Raw genomic sequence first — 17,858 nt, 5'->3', positions numbered from 1 at the left:
TGCTGAAGGAGACAAAGCTGACAGTACACCTGTAGCGAAACAAGCAACGTAATGACCGACGTAGTAGAACAAGGATGATTGAGGCCGACGTCGGAATTTTACGGTAAATGAAGAAAGATGATTCTAGGAGTTGATTAAGAGCATAAATAGACATTAAACGTTTTTCTTCAAGATTCTGACGTAACGGTGGCATGATGATGGAGAGTAAAATGCGACTGACTGCGATCTTGTGCGATTACATATCAGCATTATGCAAGATCGATTCATTTGGAAATCTACCAAGGTTCTTATTTTATCTCTTGGAAAACAACGCTGGGGAAAAACTTAATGATTCAATAAACAGAGAATAGGTCTAGAACATTTCCATTAATTATAAGACTATTATCTTCTTATATACAAATTAACACGACATCTCGTAAATAACATAAATTAGCACCTTACACCTTTATGTCAGCATATTTGTAGGAATTATATATAATATATATATATATATATATAAAACACGCAATTTTTTACACGTGTATATGTAAAATTGATAAGTAATGAAAGAATAATCAGTTATTAAACAATTATTAACAATATTAAATATCTATTTGTAATCAAGTTACAAATTTGACTAAAAACGATAAGTTTGTCACAATTATCTTTATTAATTTATATTTTTTTGTTGCATATGCAATTTTATTGCATGCAACTATCTTTTCTTATCCTTTCTGAACATTCTCAACGAGAAGAATATTACATATAATTGAAGAAATTATGAAAGAAAGTTTAGATTTATCAAAGATTTATTTGTGATATAAGGGAGAAGAAGTAAATAAAGGCTTAAATTTTATATAATTTATTCACATATATTTTACGCTTACATCTAATTATTAAAATAAATGCGTAAAAAAGTAACTAAAGTTGTTAGTAATGGACGGTGAAAAACGCTTGAATCGACATAATCGTAGGTTTTGTACCTAAAATATAATCGAACTAATCAAACGGAATTTATAATTCATTAGTGATTAGTTTAATTAAGTGATTAGTTTAATATAACAACACGTTCAGCTTAGATTCTTGCAAAAAGTGGTACATACTTATAAATCACTTAAAAATAATGCAAAACGCGATTGTAATACGTAAATCTGCCATAATACAATTATTAGTAAATGCTTGTCGCGTATTCAATAAAAAAAAAGACACGATACGGCCTAAATATATAATTTTTAAGCACATTAAACTTTACAATATATAAAAATGACTTCGCTTAAAAATCGTTTCTGTAAAAATCGTTCGTTTGGTGTTAATCTTTTTTTTTCTTTTTTAATATAACTAATATTCTTAGAATTCTCCATATTTTAAGTGATTAAATTGTTTAAACGACTTTTAAGCGTACAGCTTGTACGCGATAAGATTATTATTGTTAGGCTTATGCATTATTTAAGTGGACAATAACAACATTAAAGATAATATTGCATTTAAGTACGTAGCGCGACGAATAGCGTTACGATAGTCATATACGCTTAAAAAAATATTTAGGAAGAAACGGAAGAGATATATATTTTCTCACAGAGAATTTTCTCAAAAACAAATTAATACAAGGTTCCAACGATAGAAAAATTTCAAATAAAATTGTTTAGCTAAGAACTCGCAACTAAAATAAATTGGACGGTTAAGATCATACCTTCCATAAAATTCTCAATAAAACAGCAAATACAAATTACGAAAGAACATTACTTACGGCTAAAATTTGCACATACACCTTTCTGAAACATGTTATGAACTTATAGCAATCACGCGCCACAATGTATTACGGTTTTCGATTCCAGTCAGTAAAGGTTTTTTCCTTGCTCCCGATTTCGATAACGATCGGTTGTGATTAGACGTAATATCGAAGAACAAATCGGGAACACTGATGTCATGAAAAAACATTACAACGCCTACCGTACAACAAAGTATCACACGTACGGAGACATGTAATCACGGGGTTTTAATTAACGAGGAACGCCAACCGTGTCCATTTATATATGTGCGATCGCATGATAATTGCAACGGAAAAGTCAATAACAAGCGATGCCTTGGAATATTTTTCGCGTTTTAAATTGTGTATTCGTTTTACTTCCTCTGTAGAAAAAATTGATTTTGCAAAAAGATGGGACGTCGCGTCGTCCTGAAAGGGGAAACACACGATCGTCTTAATTGCAATTGCGGAAATGCGGTTATTTGTCTGCCGTTTCCTCGGTTTCTGGTTTCGTGTACAAGATTTCGGCGTACTCCGTTTTGTCCTCATTAATTCGGCGAGGCGCGGCGCCTTGTTGCTGCTGCGTGAGATCCAATTCCGCGTACACTATTCCACCCTCGCTTGCCGGAGGATTCGTTCTGCCTTCTTGCCCGGCCGGCTCAGCGGTCTGCAGCTACATGTCATGTTTTTCTCAGATGTACAGAAACCGATAAAGAACCTTGATTGCGCATATTATCGTGATGACGTACATTTATATTACAATAAGTAGTTTGTAAAAAAAATGAATAAATGAATCCTGTAATAAGTAGTTCTTTTTATACTCAAGCAGAAAAACTAACGTGACGTCTGAATGTTATATATCACATAAAATTAATTTTATATTTTAGATAAAAACAAAGAGATTATGATTTAAAAAACTCGTTAATAATCTACCGCATTCGTTATCCACCATTACAGAGGCAAACTCTAAGGTTGTGGTATTTAGATTTATAATTTATAAGGAAATATTATAAGGAGGAACACGTACCAGGCACGTGTTATTTCCTTCCTAACTTAATATTTAATTTCGTTCGACTCGAACAATCCAAAATTTTACAAGAGAAAAGTTTGATATTACTCATAATTTAATTTTTTATATCGGCTTTTTTATGAGTTGATAACGAAGATTTGCAGAAGTTCAGATTTTGCTTTGTTGCAGCATTAATTAATCATTAATACATAATTTAAAAAAAAAATTTCCGACATGTATATTATTGTAAACACCGAAGACATTGAATTGGCGTAAGAAAAGAAATAATAAAACATACCAAGGATAATGAGTTATAAATACGTCAACCGCGTAGAAAAAAAAAACAGCAGCGATTACCTTCTCGTCGTCGACGGTAACGACAGTCTTCATGGTGTCCGTATCAGCGCCGGATACTTTATCTTTGTTCTTTCCAAAGAATCGGGACAGATTGATCCGGGGCTTCCGTTGTCCCCGGGACGACGCTCCGTCCACTTCTGATCGGGAATATCTGCCGGCGCTCTCTGTGTCACTTCTATGTACATATAATGTATGTATAATGCAAAGAGAATTAAGTTGTCTTTTTTTCGCGATAAGACACGTTTCGACATGATCACGCAACAATAGTTTCACGAAGAAAACAAAACGTTAAAAACTATGCAGCGCTTATAATGTTAACTTTTCGATATTAGAGAAGAACAAATATTTAACAAGTTCGTTTTGCATTGAATAGTTACTAATCCCAATGAAGATGTACAAAATTACTGCACGTGTTTGTACGAACGTATATGTATCATATTTGTTTTTTTAGTTTAGCGGATGATTTAATTTAGCGGAAGATTAATGAATGTACTATTCAGAACGTTTATAGTTACATGCATAAATTGTATGTAATTAACCTGTATCTTCGTGTCAAGTACGACATTGATTAAGCTATTAGGTTTTCTTTATTTTTTTGTCAATTTGCTCTTTGTCTCTTCTTATGCGTAGCATACAAATGTGAATCCGTGATTAGACAAAAATGACGATTAAAACTAAATTAGAATGATAATAATATAAAGAATCCGTTATGAAATATTTGAAAATACATAAATAAAAAAATGCGTGATACTCTGCAAAATTGTTTTTTTTTTTAAATTCGTGTTAGATATTTTAGATCATATTTCACACATAGTCACATGCAGCGAGAATTGTAAATATTGAAGTGAAGTTTTTAGAAAGTTTCACACGTAACGTGGCGAATGATGTGATAATAGACACTATTTCTCCATGTCGCGCGCATGATGCAATTGATTATCCAATGGAACTTAACGGCGCGTTAAAAAATTAATTGACTTAGCGTAGCGTTAGTCGTTTGAATGCTTAGGGAGTTTTTACTTCCGAGAGTTACAACATAAGCGCCGCGGTTAACACAGATTGCTATACGTGAATTACAACAAAACAGCCAATGGACAGAAAGCGCACGCATAATAAGTATGAAGCGTCAAGTTTTTCACGGTTAAGATTACTGGGGCGGGATATCATATAAGCGGCCTTGAGATCGGTCGATTATGAATGCGCAATCTTCTACAAAAATGCGAGGAGATTCGCATGATAAGCAGCGTATTACATATTACATGCCACGCGCTGCCACTAATTAAGCGGCGTATTTTCTCTTCCTTTTTTTTTGTTCCACGTTCTGTTTCCTCACGACCAAATTATCGTCTTTTTGGGCTACAGGTGGGATATCGCGTAGCAGCAGCCATCTTGTTGTTGATGCCTCATCTTTTGTACGGTTTTTTTTTACGTTTTTTATAACTACCCGGAATAAATCTTGTATATATAAGCAACAAAATTATTATTATTTTCTTACTCGGAAACCCGCGAACCGTGAACTTTCGTCATCGAAAAAAATGTGCAGCGATAGTAATTAATCATGAGTTACAAGCATCTTAATGCGTTTTTCGGATCGTATTTTTATGGATCGTTAACGTCGTAAAATCTTAAGTCTCGAACTAATTGCTTCGAGATATTTGCAAGCGAAATCCTCGATTCCGTCACGGATATCGTTGCATCGTTTCCGCCTTATATTTTACACGCTTCTCGTACGACCTTCACTAATTGTAATAAGACAGAATTATAGAAGCAAAAGTAGAATATAGGATAAAAAATCCGATATCGCTACGTAGAATGGAGGAATCGCTGAGACTGCTCGATTACGAGTTTTAATTGCTTGATTATACATATTTCGCAATAATTAATCTATGTAACGCGATTACGTAAATATACGACACGCAAAGTCTACCCAGCCGTATTCTAACTTTGACCTCATTTTTTTATTTGTTTATCTCATTGATAAATGTGATACGAGAATGAGGTCGCTTATACCCATATCATTTATGTTATGGCTGTAGACGGCATTAAACGTTATCAGGAATCTACCCCACAATAGATTTTCGATTATTTCTTTTTATATTCTTAATTATTTTAACTTGTACCGATATGTAGTGATTTTTTAATTATTATGTTGAAAAAAAAACCACCCAGAGAACATCATGACTTCCTAAAGACGTCTGAAAGACGTCTTATATAAAACTGTCAGAAAGATCATAATATTATGACGTTTTTAAAAGGTCTTATGATCCGACTTATGACGTCTTTTAGATGTCTTATAGACGCCTTATTTCAATTAATTTATTCGATTAATTTAACTATTTTTAGACATATTGCAAAGTAAAAAATAATAATACGCAGATGCGTCAACGAGAAGAAAAATACGAAAGAAGATCTAGCGTTGCTTGCTAAATCGGTGTATAAACAATTTAATATTTACATAACTTAGAACAATCTATATGTAACAACGGAGATCGCGGTTTTGTCATTAGCAAAGTTATGTAAGTATTGAATTTTTAACATACCGATGTATCAGTTAATTCCAGTCTCTGTCTTGTATTTTTCCTCTTGTTTTGCGTTTCCAAACAGCTCTCCGTTTTAATTATGTTGTTGTAACACTAAATAATGCAAAATATCTAAATACCAAATTGACCTGGCGGTAAATTATATTTTTATAGTCTTGATTTTAATTGATAAATGTTATAGTAAAACAAAAATAAATACCTGTGTTTGTTCCACGAAATGTCTTATAAAAACATTCGGAAAGTTTTAAAGGCGTTCTTAAGACGTCTTTAATTAAAGTCTTTTAGACATGCGTGTTGTCTGGGCAAGAGATAATTGCCGGATTTATTCCCGCAACGTATATTGATGATCGTAAAAAAGTTGATTAATCCTTTCGTTACTTTTTTTTCTTTCAGTTCGTGAGGTAACAAGAGGTTTTAATCTATTGTCACGTAGGATTTATTTTTGCCGGTAACACAACGAGACGAGGAACAGTTCCCAGTTTGATCAAATTGCGCAGAAAACGGGCGGCGAACAAATACTTTGTTGGCCGCGCTGCCTTTCCGGACAATTTAATCCAATTAGGTCCGACGAGTAAGAAAAGCGAGCGCGTCGACGGACACATATCCGCGCGACATTGCGAGAAACGTATAAAATAAAAAAAGCTGCTGCTTGCCTTTTTCTAACGACATCGGCCGTAGTTTTCGATTTGCCGAGGTGAAGAAGGCTAACGCCCGTCGCTGGGTCCGCGAAGTCTCTGAAAATGTGCATGCTTGGCAAAAGTTCTACGGAACGACAAATCGAGTCGAGTGACGGAAAAGCGACGAAGAGGGATCTCTCGCTCGTTCGTCCCTGAATCGCGTCACACGGCTAAATTAAACTAAAGCACTACGAAAGAATGAAAGTATTAGTCATGACGCCGGGTGCGAGTGTGATAGATATTGGTAAGCGAGAGTGCGATAATGTGGATTGAAATAATAACGTATAAGACGTATATCGTAATTTCGGTATACTCACGACTCCCCGAGATTCCTGGTGGACGAGTGACCTGAAAGTAAGGACAAGTTTTGCTTTAATCGGACAATTAAATATAAAGTGCTTTCGTAATAAATGCAAAACCCTGAGAGAGCTTTTAGGATTTATTAAAACTTAAATAAAGTTTTAGAAATTTTTATTTTTAATTGAGATACGTTTCTTAAGATTAATACTGTCAATAGTATTTTAAATTGTATTAGGTATTATTATTCATTAAATTCAATCTACTCAAAATTATATTGTTTATTTCATATGACAATATTGATATATTTTCCTATACAATTTTTTATATAATTAAAGAATTCACTGACTAAAAATGTTGTTAAAAATGGAAGGAAGTTTTGTAAGTAATTCCAAGAATTTATGCTTTAAGATTATAAAATTCGCTTGAAGCGATTAAAGATGTTGTTAAAAGTGGAAGGAAGTTTCGTAAGTAATTCAAATAATTTATGCTTTAAAATTATAAAATTTGCTTGAAGCGATTAAAGATGTTGTTATATTAAAAAATTTATCTTCAATTGTCTAATTCCTTTATCTAGCTACAAGACAGCATCGTCAGTGGTGTGACATGAATCACTAACTTTTGACACATGATGTCAATCATTATCAGTCAGTATTATCCATATCTCTTTTCTTTTACTTCTATCGCAACTGACTGCAGCTGGTGACTACTCACGTAATCTCAAATCAGCATTCACAATTTATAATTTCTCTATTAATAATATTATAAGTATTAATAAATTAATCTCTTCGCACTCATTAAGTAAAAGATATGTAAATCATTAAAAAAAAGCATCATTAATATCACAATCACAAATTAAAGATTAATTATCGTCGTGCTAATTTAGCTTTTGAGTTAAAAGGTGTGTATTTTGCGCTCTAGAAATGAAATCCTGAAGTTACAATATCCTAAATAAATAAGCTTAACGAAATGATAGGACGATACGATCTCTCAACATTTATATATTTAAAACAAATGTTTTATTTCAAAAATCATACGATATCTAAGTATAATATCATAGCGACGAATGAACTTATAATTAATTATACATACAGCTCTCTATATATTAATTTCATTTGAATCCTTAGATATACTTTTCTTCGCCTATCGCATTGTATCTACAGGTAGAGATACAAAATGTGTTATCGTTTCTCGCGCGGACGCGGCGTGGCTAGCTCATCTTAATTGCGATCTGTGTAACATCATTTTAAACCGTTTTGCCTGTTTAATTAAAGAGTCAGCGATCTCTCTGGACTATTCCTGAAACCGATCGCCAACACGGCGCCGTTTCGATTGGGCCCTTAATCGGAAAATGACGAGATAACGATGTCGCGCAAACGCAATTTCTCCCGGTATAACCGCGATTTCGCGCGGCATTTAATTAGATCCTAAAAAATGCTTCAAAGAGAAGAGAACACCAATTGCAGGTATTTATAATATAATCTCGCGATCCGGCGCGAATCGGCGCCGCCATCGCGTTCATCTCATCTTACTCTAGACTTACGTTTTAACATAAATATATCTATATAATATAATATATATAGTATATATATACCCCATTGTATGGCCAACGATCATGCTCCTTAATAACGTATGTCATCTTTTCGATTAATATTACGAATTTTACAAATGTTCATTCAATCTCTAGTTGTCGCAGGGCAACGAAAAACGCGATCGAACGCAAATGTGTGTATATTACGCATACATCTGCATGTCTGTATGTATATAAATATATATATAGATATATATACACACATGCACGACTGTATAAACATGTCTTGAAAGCATGATCATCGAGATTTAAGTTGTACACATTAAAAGTATTGTTACATTACAATTAATTTATTATAAGAGTGAGAATTACGCAATAAATGTATTAATATCAATGAAACGTATTAAAATTTATCGGGAGATTTGTACGCAAGTGGATTCACGTGTGTATAAATAATTTCGCGTCTCCTTTCTCTTCTTCACATTATACCGACGACAAGATTATATTTAACGATCTCTCGATCGGAATAAATGAGATAAACAGCGCCATAAATCGGAACGAGTCGCAGTCTACGACGATACTTGCATGTTACGCATTTTGTAAACACCGATAATTTTATGTAAGCGGGTGTATTGCGGTTCACAAGTAATCGTTCTTATCATTTTTAGCTCGTAACTTATAGATTAAGAGTGAAGGTTGTACGTGACATTTTTCTCTTATGGCATTTCGTAAGTATGACAAAAAATTCTATGTATCGGTATTTTTGGCAGTGTTCTTCGACGTTGTTCTCGCTGTACATACTTCCGGATTTGTTCGAGCTTTTATCTAATCTCGTGAGTTTTATCGAAACACTTATCATGGTGGCCTTATGTAAGTTTAGTAACAGCGACTGATTGAAATGTAGAACAGCTGATAAAATCAAAACAACTCACAGACAAAACTAAAATTAGGTAAAAGAAAATAAGTTATTCTTGTCTTGATAGAGATTAAGCTGCAATGAAAGGCTTTCAACACTCGAGTTCACTAAATTCGAAGTTTATTTTAGAACAAATCTGGCAAGATCTTTACGACAATCTCTGTTTCGCACGTTAAAAAAATTATTCTCCTAATATAATCGTTTAATTAGTCTCCAATTAGACTGTTACTATTTGCTTAAGAGTTTAATGTGCTGAGAGCGACTTTCAATTAGTAAAAGTTTCCGATAGACTCGAGTAAGAGTATCGATAGTCGTTTATTCACGCGCGTATTATTTTCCGATAGTGAGGATTTCGTGTATATAGCCTAGCCTAAGACGGAAAAATTGAACATTCATCAGTTTTCGATCAGTTCTCTCCTCGCGTCGTTCCTTTTTCGGGAAACGACACGTGACCTCTCGCTTTTATCGGAATATTGTAAAACATTTAAAAATCGGATGTGTGACCACATACATTACTTATTATGTATATAAAAAATTCGGGTCGCCCTAGTGCTCGCTCTTGCGTTCGCACTCGCTAAAACAAGATCGTCGCGATGCGTGAAGATATGCAGATATCTTCCTCCGTCCATGTCTTTTTTTTAGGTAAACGCACGATTTTCCCCTTTCCCCGTTTTTCTTTTAGGCTCTATTACATATATTAACATACTGACATTAGTATACATAATATATATTACCGTGATTATACATATATAATGCATAAATTATACACATATATATTTATACTATATATTATATATTATATATACTAACAAATCGATATACTCGGGTTGAAAACTGATGCGAGACAGCCTCTGTGTGACGGCGCGAACAACGTACCCTCGCGAACGGGGCCCGACCCCGTTGGCAATGTAGCCGCGGTATGTCCAGTAACTCGCAAGTGCAACAACCGACGTCATTCTCCTACGGTATCTTACGACACTTTCCTCCCTTCGCTTCCAATATCGCTGGAAAGCGGAGAGAGCGGAAATAGCGGAAGAAACTTTTGCCATATATATATTACGGAGAAATATAGACGGGAAAGGGAAATAAAGGGACGAGCTTACGGCTGAGTAGGGCACGCGAGAGAGAGGCGAAAGGATAAATGTCCTATAACTGAACGCGTAACATTTCCCTCGTTTTACTACGCGAGCCGTATTAAGGGAAAGGCTCGTACCCTCGTATATATAGAACGCGACGCGTAAAAATGACGTCGGTCGTCCCAGTTACAAAATACTGTCTTATTATTATCGCGCCTATCCCCCCGCGCGCGCGCGCGTCGTCCTTTTCGGAAAAAAAGTTCTATCAACTCCCATTAAGTAAATCTCACACATTTTCTGCCCCCCCCCTTTCCCCGATAATATCTTTCACCCTGAAAAAGTTTCACGGATAATAACGACAGGTCGACCCGGCAATTGGAGTGCAAGCGCGGATATAAGTGTGTCACTTAAACTCGATCGGCGTTTCACGAGTTGCAAGCCAAGTGCCCCCGACGCAGAATATATAATACCGTCTTTATTCGCGACTCTCGTACCGTTATATTTATAATATATATTTATATTTATATATCTTTATTTATATTTATATTTATATCTATATTTATATGTATTTAGAGTATGTACAACACGCAGTAGAGATTCGACCGTCGACCGACAAGCTGCACCGGCGTTTCTCCTTCCAAACGAAATTCGATCAATTCTTTATCAATATTCTGCTTAATAATCGTATCATATCTCTGACGAGAATCTCGATGATCCCGTCGGTCTCAGCACGGCTCTTTTCTTGTATAAGTGAAAACACACGAACGCGCATCCGGGCGAAAAAAAAGAAACAGCGGAGGAGCGTACGTGCAGAATTCGGAAATGTATGAATCGATGAATGGAACATGAGAGAATCCGCCCTTTGGTTCTTATTCGATTTTCTTTTTTACGCGATGCCGACGAGACCTACGTTATGTATTGTGTGTGTGTGTGTGTGTGTGTGTGTGTGTGTGTGTAAATATGTACGAGTACTTCATTTAAAATTGCACGATTGCGTTTGGTGATTAGCTGAGGAAAAGTCACCTGTACAAAAGTACAAACGACACTTATTGTCGAAGGAAACAATAAGAATTTACCTTCCTTTCGTAACGTTATTGATGCGCCGCAGAAAGTATTTCCGGTAAATGCATATAGAATGTCTCCGTGAGGTTTGCATCGAAATAAGAGCGTATTCTCTTGTTCGAATGAGAATAAAAGCGGCGGAGAATTATCATACTTGATAAAAGTTCGTATTTCTTAACGTTAAATATCTCGATAACTAAAAATAAAACTGTATTAAATTAAAATCGATTTAATGTTAGAAAAGTAAAATATTTTTGTTTGTTTACAAGTATTGAGAGCTCAATCTGCCAGGAATTTTTCGAAATTATTCAGAACGTAATTCTATCACAATTTTAATTCTCGTCGAAATCTACCGCTTCAAAAGCTCGATGCAAACCTCTCAATAATTCCGCAGGACGTAAATATCGTTGGATGGAAAATATATTTAACGTACCGCTGATATATTTAACATGAAGGTGAATCGCACCGTGAAACATCTATCGCACAAATTTTTTAATATGACAAGCTTCGAAAATTTGATTATCACAATTGTACTTATAAAACTCATATCATTCCCCTAGATATATATATATGATTCAACTTGTATACACAGCGCATTAATTATACTTGCCATCCAACAAGTGAAATAGGTTGTGTGTGTTGTTGAAAAAAAAAAGTTTAATTTACTGAGTAACTAAAAAATACGTCTTTTTTTGTATAAAAATTCTGCAGTTATCTACGTAACCACAAATGCCGCTCTTACAAATAGCCATGTACATGTATTGTAGAAAATATTGTAGAATGAAAAATTACGTCAAACGGAGACTGTCGGTGTTGATATACATATAATACTGTCTAGTGACGCATGGAGGGATATAATTTGTTTTATCGTATATATCGTAAGAATATCATATAAATCTTATTGGCTCGATTATATCCGTCAATCGTATGATCCACGGTCGGATTCGAATGCATCTTTCGTATTTAAATGCCGCATATAAAATCGCACTTTTTATATATAAAACGCAATAATTATTACATATAATTCGTTTCGCAAATGAGATTCTCTCTAAGTGGAATTCGCATCTTATAAAGTCGCAATAATCGAAACGTTGTTAAACGTTTCACTGTAATTATGTACAGAATGTTTCGTAAATTTCAGGAAAACAGGAAAGAAAACTAAATAGCAAGAAAATTCCAATTTTCTAATAGAGCATAAATTAAAAGTTCAAATGTGTATTTTTGAGATTCATTTGAGATTTACGTTTTTTTTTGGACAAATCGATAGACTTCTGCCTGAACAAACTCGTTGGAATTAGATGTAACATTAGATGCATTCCTGTTTAAGAATTCACGCAACATTCTGTATACTCGCGCAATGATCTTATTGCTCTCTATGTATATGTGTATATAACTTGTAAAAAGATCTCTCGCTGATAAAATGCATTTAAGTTGTGGTGGCCGCGTGTGCCTCTATCGAGATGGCAACCCGGCACTACACTAATTAGTAAACGCGCTTTCTAGCGAGCGCCGTGCCGACTAATTGTAAGTTTATAAACAAATTCCGGAAAAATACTCGTCGAGGGCACATACTCGGATGGAATCACCATTCGAGTCGCGGGTGATACATTTGGGGATCACGTCACACCACCACAACGTGTACACGTGTAATCCCAAAAAGTAAAGCACAACAGTAAAACGCCAGGAATGTTACAATATTCATAAAAATGTTACAGTACAAAAGACACTGGATAATAACAGTTCTGTAGGATTAATATAAAGACACGATCACACATTCGATCTCGAATTTCGCAATCTAATTTTCTCACGTGTCTCGCGATTGTTCCTATTGTTCGATTTGCTTTCGTCGTATCTACGAATGTATGTTAAAATTTGAAGATCTTTGATTCGTAATATCTCGTGGTAAAAATTTCGTAGCTCTAAGATCAGAGTGCGTTGAGATAAAAGAAATCATTTCATCGAAATTCGACCGTTCTCGAAAATCATCATCGAAAACATGTTATTGCATGTCGCAAAGAACGGAAAGATGTGTGATCACAGTATTATACACGTTTCCTACAAAAATTCACGTTTATGAAAACATGTCTAGTGAATTCGGAATATCTTAAGGAATGTGGTTCTTTTACCTTAGCGACAGTAATACGCACGTACGTGTTATTTCTTGCACGAATATGTCAAGCTTTAAAAGTGTCTTTAGACAAACATTTTGATATAGGATTATCTGGCCAAACAAAATTTTTGTATTTAAGATTATATTTTAGAGAGAGACTTTAGACTTTAGTTTTTAATTTTATTTTTTTTAATTAAAACCTTTTTTATTTTACTGTAAAAAAATTTTACTTTGATTATTAACTCCATTTAATTTAAACAATGTAACAAGTAATAATTCCTCGTTTTCGTTAAAAATTAATTTCAAAATTCAAAGATTCTGCAATTGACGATTAATTACGGACAGAAATAGAACACCTCGCTTTCTTTACAGACAAGATTACAGCGTCTGTCAAATCATTCGGTATACACGTGCAAGTATTTGCGGAATTGGATGCGTACGTGCGTATGCGTAATGTCTCGTCGTCTGTAACAAATGTGTATGTGTGTACGCGTGTTGTGTCTTTATTTGTTGTTGTTTATAAAAAGTTCGCTCGGCTGCGCAATTTGATTTGTTCCGGTTATCGTAAGTGCCTATCGTGGCCCGAGGACGGCGCGTCCCCGCGAAATTTGTTATAGCTACGTCATAATTATCGCTAATGTCCAGCATGAAAAATCACATGCGTCCAGTGGCGACTAAATCGCGGCGAAAATCTTTCGATCGCCATTCCGTATATCTCGACACTTACAGATCCGTAAAAAAAAAGGAAAAATTCAAGATTCACATCAGATCCACGCTTTCCTTACAAAAGACTCTAGTTTTTTAAAATTAGTATAAAATTTATATAAAATATTTCATATAAAACGAATAATTTATAATCGAAATTATATAATCGATACAATCGATCAGAGTAATAGTCGACTTCAGTTCTTGAAATCTTAACAGATACCAGCAAAATAAGGAATCAAAAATTATGCGCGCGTGTACGCGTATCAGCAAAATCACGTATCGCATCATTTGGAGATTTTGTTAATACGCATAGATCATAAAAAGAAGGACACAAAAATCGGATTCGCCAGACAATTTTGTTGTTACTGACGGTTGAATAAAGGAGATTCGGAACATCAAAGCCGAATATATCGACGGATCGAGAACCCAAGCTTCCTCGAACGCGAACACTTACGGTCGTACTCGAAGGCCTAACCAGCTGTCGTCAGAGAAAATGAGAAGACGACGCACGATTAAAAACAGAATTCGTTTCCCAATTGGAAATTTAGAAAACCATTCTCTCGCTGTCGATCGATTTGACGCGCGCACAGATTTACAATGGCTATAGTTTTCGCGATCGTTTTATATTTAATCAAATGACTATCTCGTACGTTGCAAAGGCGTTCGCAGGTTGAAAGGCAAGTGTATCGACAATAGAAAATTTACCACCGGGATTACAAGTGAGAATTGAGAAAGAGTTCAGTTTTCTTCGCTGCAGCTTCTAAGAAGGAAAAGTTAACGTGGTAAAAGAAGAAACTGAAAAAATTTATGGGAAAATAATGTTTAAAGTTTATCGTCTTCATCATCGTCGTTTGTTATAAAAGGTCTCCTATAGCTTTAAATACTTTTTCTCAATCGTTAAAATAAGTATATTAAATATTAACAACTTGTATAGAGCATTGTCAAGATAGGCAATGCATACTGCTTTTTAACCCTCTCATCTCCAAATTACCTTTACATTTGAAAACCACTTTTATACTTATATGTATATATCGATTATTAATACAGTAATACAATAGAATACACCTTGTCTTATATATATATTTCTTTTAATTTCATATAATATATTCTCTTCTTTTCTTTCTCTTATATAATCTCTTAATCTCCTTCTAAATCCACCGTTATACAATTTACCCTAGGCATTTCAGAGAATCACATTCAAACAAGTCAATTACACGACGAAGCCGTCGTTTTACGGGAAATTTTTATATAATAAGTCTCTAGTTTATGTACTCTTACGTCGTAATCTCTTAATACGCTCTTCCGGCTCTACAGACGGAGAACGAGAGGGTTAAAAATGATTCTGTCTTGCTCGCGTGAGAATGGGAATAAGTAAGCAAGTGGCTAGTATACTCGCGCCGGCTATACTCGCTCCACGACGATCACTTTCCGATCGCGGACGCTTAACAGAAGTGTCCGCGCGTTTTGCGATGTAAAAACGGAAATCACCGGAGGGAGAAACTTGGGTCGTTACTGCTAAAGTCCGGCGTGGCGTGTGGTAAGGTGCGACAGCTCGGTTTTCCCGTACGAAGGAAAGGTAAAGAGAGATAGAGAGATAGAGAGAGAGAGAGAGAGAGAGGGAGGAAACGAGGCAAGAGGAATGCGTCCCTTCTCTTGTCTTTTTTCTTTTCTGTTTTTTTTCTCTCTTAAACGGGCGTGTCCGTCTTCTCGTCCTTCTTGGTGTCTTTGACGTCCGTACGGCCGTTCACGTACTCGGTGCTCGTGTGTATCGGATTCTCTTGGCCACCCTGCGGCACCTTCTCGTCGATGATACGCGGGTCCTCCTGTTCCTCGTCGTCCTCGTCGCCGGGCGTGATGTGCGCCTCGCTTCCGGCGCCGACGTCACCCGCAGCCTCCTCGTCGCCGCGACGCCTCGCTGCAACAAGCAACGCCACGATCGGTCAAGGCAAATGTGCGTGTGTGGGTTACTCTATCTTTTTCTCCTCTTTTTTCCCTATTTTTTTTTCTTTTCTCCCGTGAACGCTTTTGCGAGATCGCCCTTTCGCGTCGACGATCGAGCGCCGTTTATCTTGTCAACGAATCGATATTGTCCGCGGTGTCTATCTGTCGCGCGACGTCTTTCTCGCATGTATCTCGTAGCTAAGCGAATATTTTGTTCCTGCAAATCGTAATTTATATCTCGCCGTAAAATATCTCGATCGATGCAGCTACTACGCGAGGCTGCAAGATGGAAAGCTCGAGGCATTAATCTTTAACGTTCAATTCGCGTATCAAAAAATTTTTAACTTGATCGCTCGATGTCCGTTATCCTAATTGAACGAGAAAATTGAAAATTTTCGGTTATCAAAGATTATCACGTGTCCGTCCGTACTTTTCTACAGAGTAAAGCACTTAATGCGCGCTCAACGCGAAAGCCTCTAATATTCATCGCGCGATTAACGTAACAACTCGTGACGCAACTGCACGAGGCACAGTTATCACGCCGCGTTTGCGTCCGTTGCGTTATTCATCAATGCGACAGCGCGTACCCGTAAGGTACATCGAAATGCGTATCGAGTGTGTACGGTGTAAATGTCATGTGCCCGACACGTAAAAAGGCATTACTGTATCTAATTATCTATTTGCTACTGAGATATGGGACATTCAATTTGCATCGCTCGTGCGTTACATACATGGAAAGTACGAGTTAACGACTGTTTGCAAAACAAAAATGTATATTGTCATAACATCCACAGGCATGGTCAATCGCACTAACACAAATCTCGATCCAAGCAAGATAAATTTCGAGTAGACTGTATCGTCGCCTCTCAACGCTAATTATATGCAAGTATATAGCAAAGGATCACTCAGTCTGCGCTTGAGGGGGAATATAGATAAACAGCGAGGGGTTTCTCAGGTGACAAACATGCTTTGTACGATCAGAATCCAGAAAGAGGGAAAAATCGTAGTCTCTGTTGTAACCAAAAAGACGCTAAAACGGCGACGAGAGAGCGGTGTCAGAAAGCACGCGAAAATATAATTGATATACCGGGCGGGCCGGTCGTTTCTGCTCAGGACAATTTCACCACACTTGCCTTTGCCGATTGCTCGTCGTTGCTTGTTGCGAGAAAGAAAAGAGGAAAGGAAGAAACGCTATTATATGTGTCCTCGTTCAGCGGCTCTTGCAGCGTGTTCGCACCACTCGATTTTCGAACGGTATCGACTCGATAAAAAAAATCATACTCTATATACAGCTTTATATTGTGAACCTCACAGATTTTGCAGCGGTTTACTGTCCGCAAAGTGCAAAAATAAATAATAATACGTGTCGATTGTTATTAACAATTTCGTAATACAGTCTTGTAATGTAAGCAATTAATGTAAGCGATTATAAACCGATAACATGCTAACAAAATCACGTAGTGTAAACAGGCTATAAGGCTCGCATGAGAGACGTACAAGATAATTGTAAACACGTTGCAATAAATATGCTTAAATTATCGTTAATTAGCTATGGAACAGATACTATTGACATGCAGATGAAGGTCGATGACGTGACTGTGTATCAAATACGATTCGGGTAGGGAATAACAGCCATCGATTCGATATCGATGACAAAAGTCATAGCCGAAAATAGTTTAGTTGCGCTGTAAAAAGGAAATGAAAATATGGTACATATGTGGACTTTTATACTAAATTTTTTTAAATACTTTCTTCATATTTCGTAAAAGAATTAAATAAATTGTATAATCGCAAAATGACTATTATTCCAGACTTTGATCGTCATCGCGTTTCGATTGAGTCTACGCTTTGTGTTTCTATCGCTTCGTTTATCAATACGCGAAACGGAGGGTCAATTCATGAAGATACGTA

At 35.9% G+C, this 17,858-nt stretch overlaps 1 protein-coding gene across 5 annotated transcripts in view; it reads right to left on the bottom strand.

Moving 5' to 3' along the window:
* Positions 1-825: 825 nt before the first annotated feature.
* Fas3 (fasciclin 3) overlaps positions 826-17,858 on the bottom strand; it is a 301,684-nt gene continuing 284,651 nt past the window's right edge. For 2 of the 5 annotated variants that reach the window (XM_071709517.1, XM_071709518.1), the window contains 4 exons: positions 6,624-6,654; positions 6,283-6,363; positions 3,093-3,267; positions 826-2,399 (listed from right to left, as the gene is read on the bottom strand). In XM_071709517.1, the coding sequence (XP_071565618.1) occupies positions 2,205-2,399; positions 3,093-3,267; positions 6,283-6,363; positions 6,624-6,654 (482 nt within the window). In that variant the 3' untranslated portion in view covers positions 826-2,204. Of the gene's footprint in view, positions 2,400-3,092; positions 3,268-6,282; positions 6,364-6,623; positions 6,655-7,599; positions 15,922-17,858 lie in introns of those variants that run through there. The other 3 variants (XM_071709520.1, XM_071709521.1, XM_071709519.1) reach the window with 2 other exon arrangements.

Source organism: Temnothorax nylanderi, unplaced genomic scaffold, assembly GCF_030848795.1.
Source record: "Temnothorax nylanderi isolate EJ_2023f unplaced genomic scaffold, tnyl_v1.0 TNYL_tig0078_pilon, whole genome shotgun sequence".
Classification (NCBI taxonomy): Eukaryota; Metazoa; Arthropoda; class Insecta; order Hymenoptera; family Formicidae; genus Temnothorax; species Temnothorax nylanderi.
Note: the sequence above shows the minus strand (reverse complement) of the source record. Positions and strands in the feature narration are given on the sequence as shown.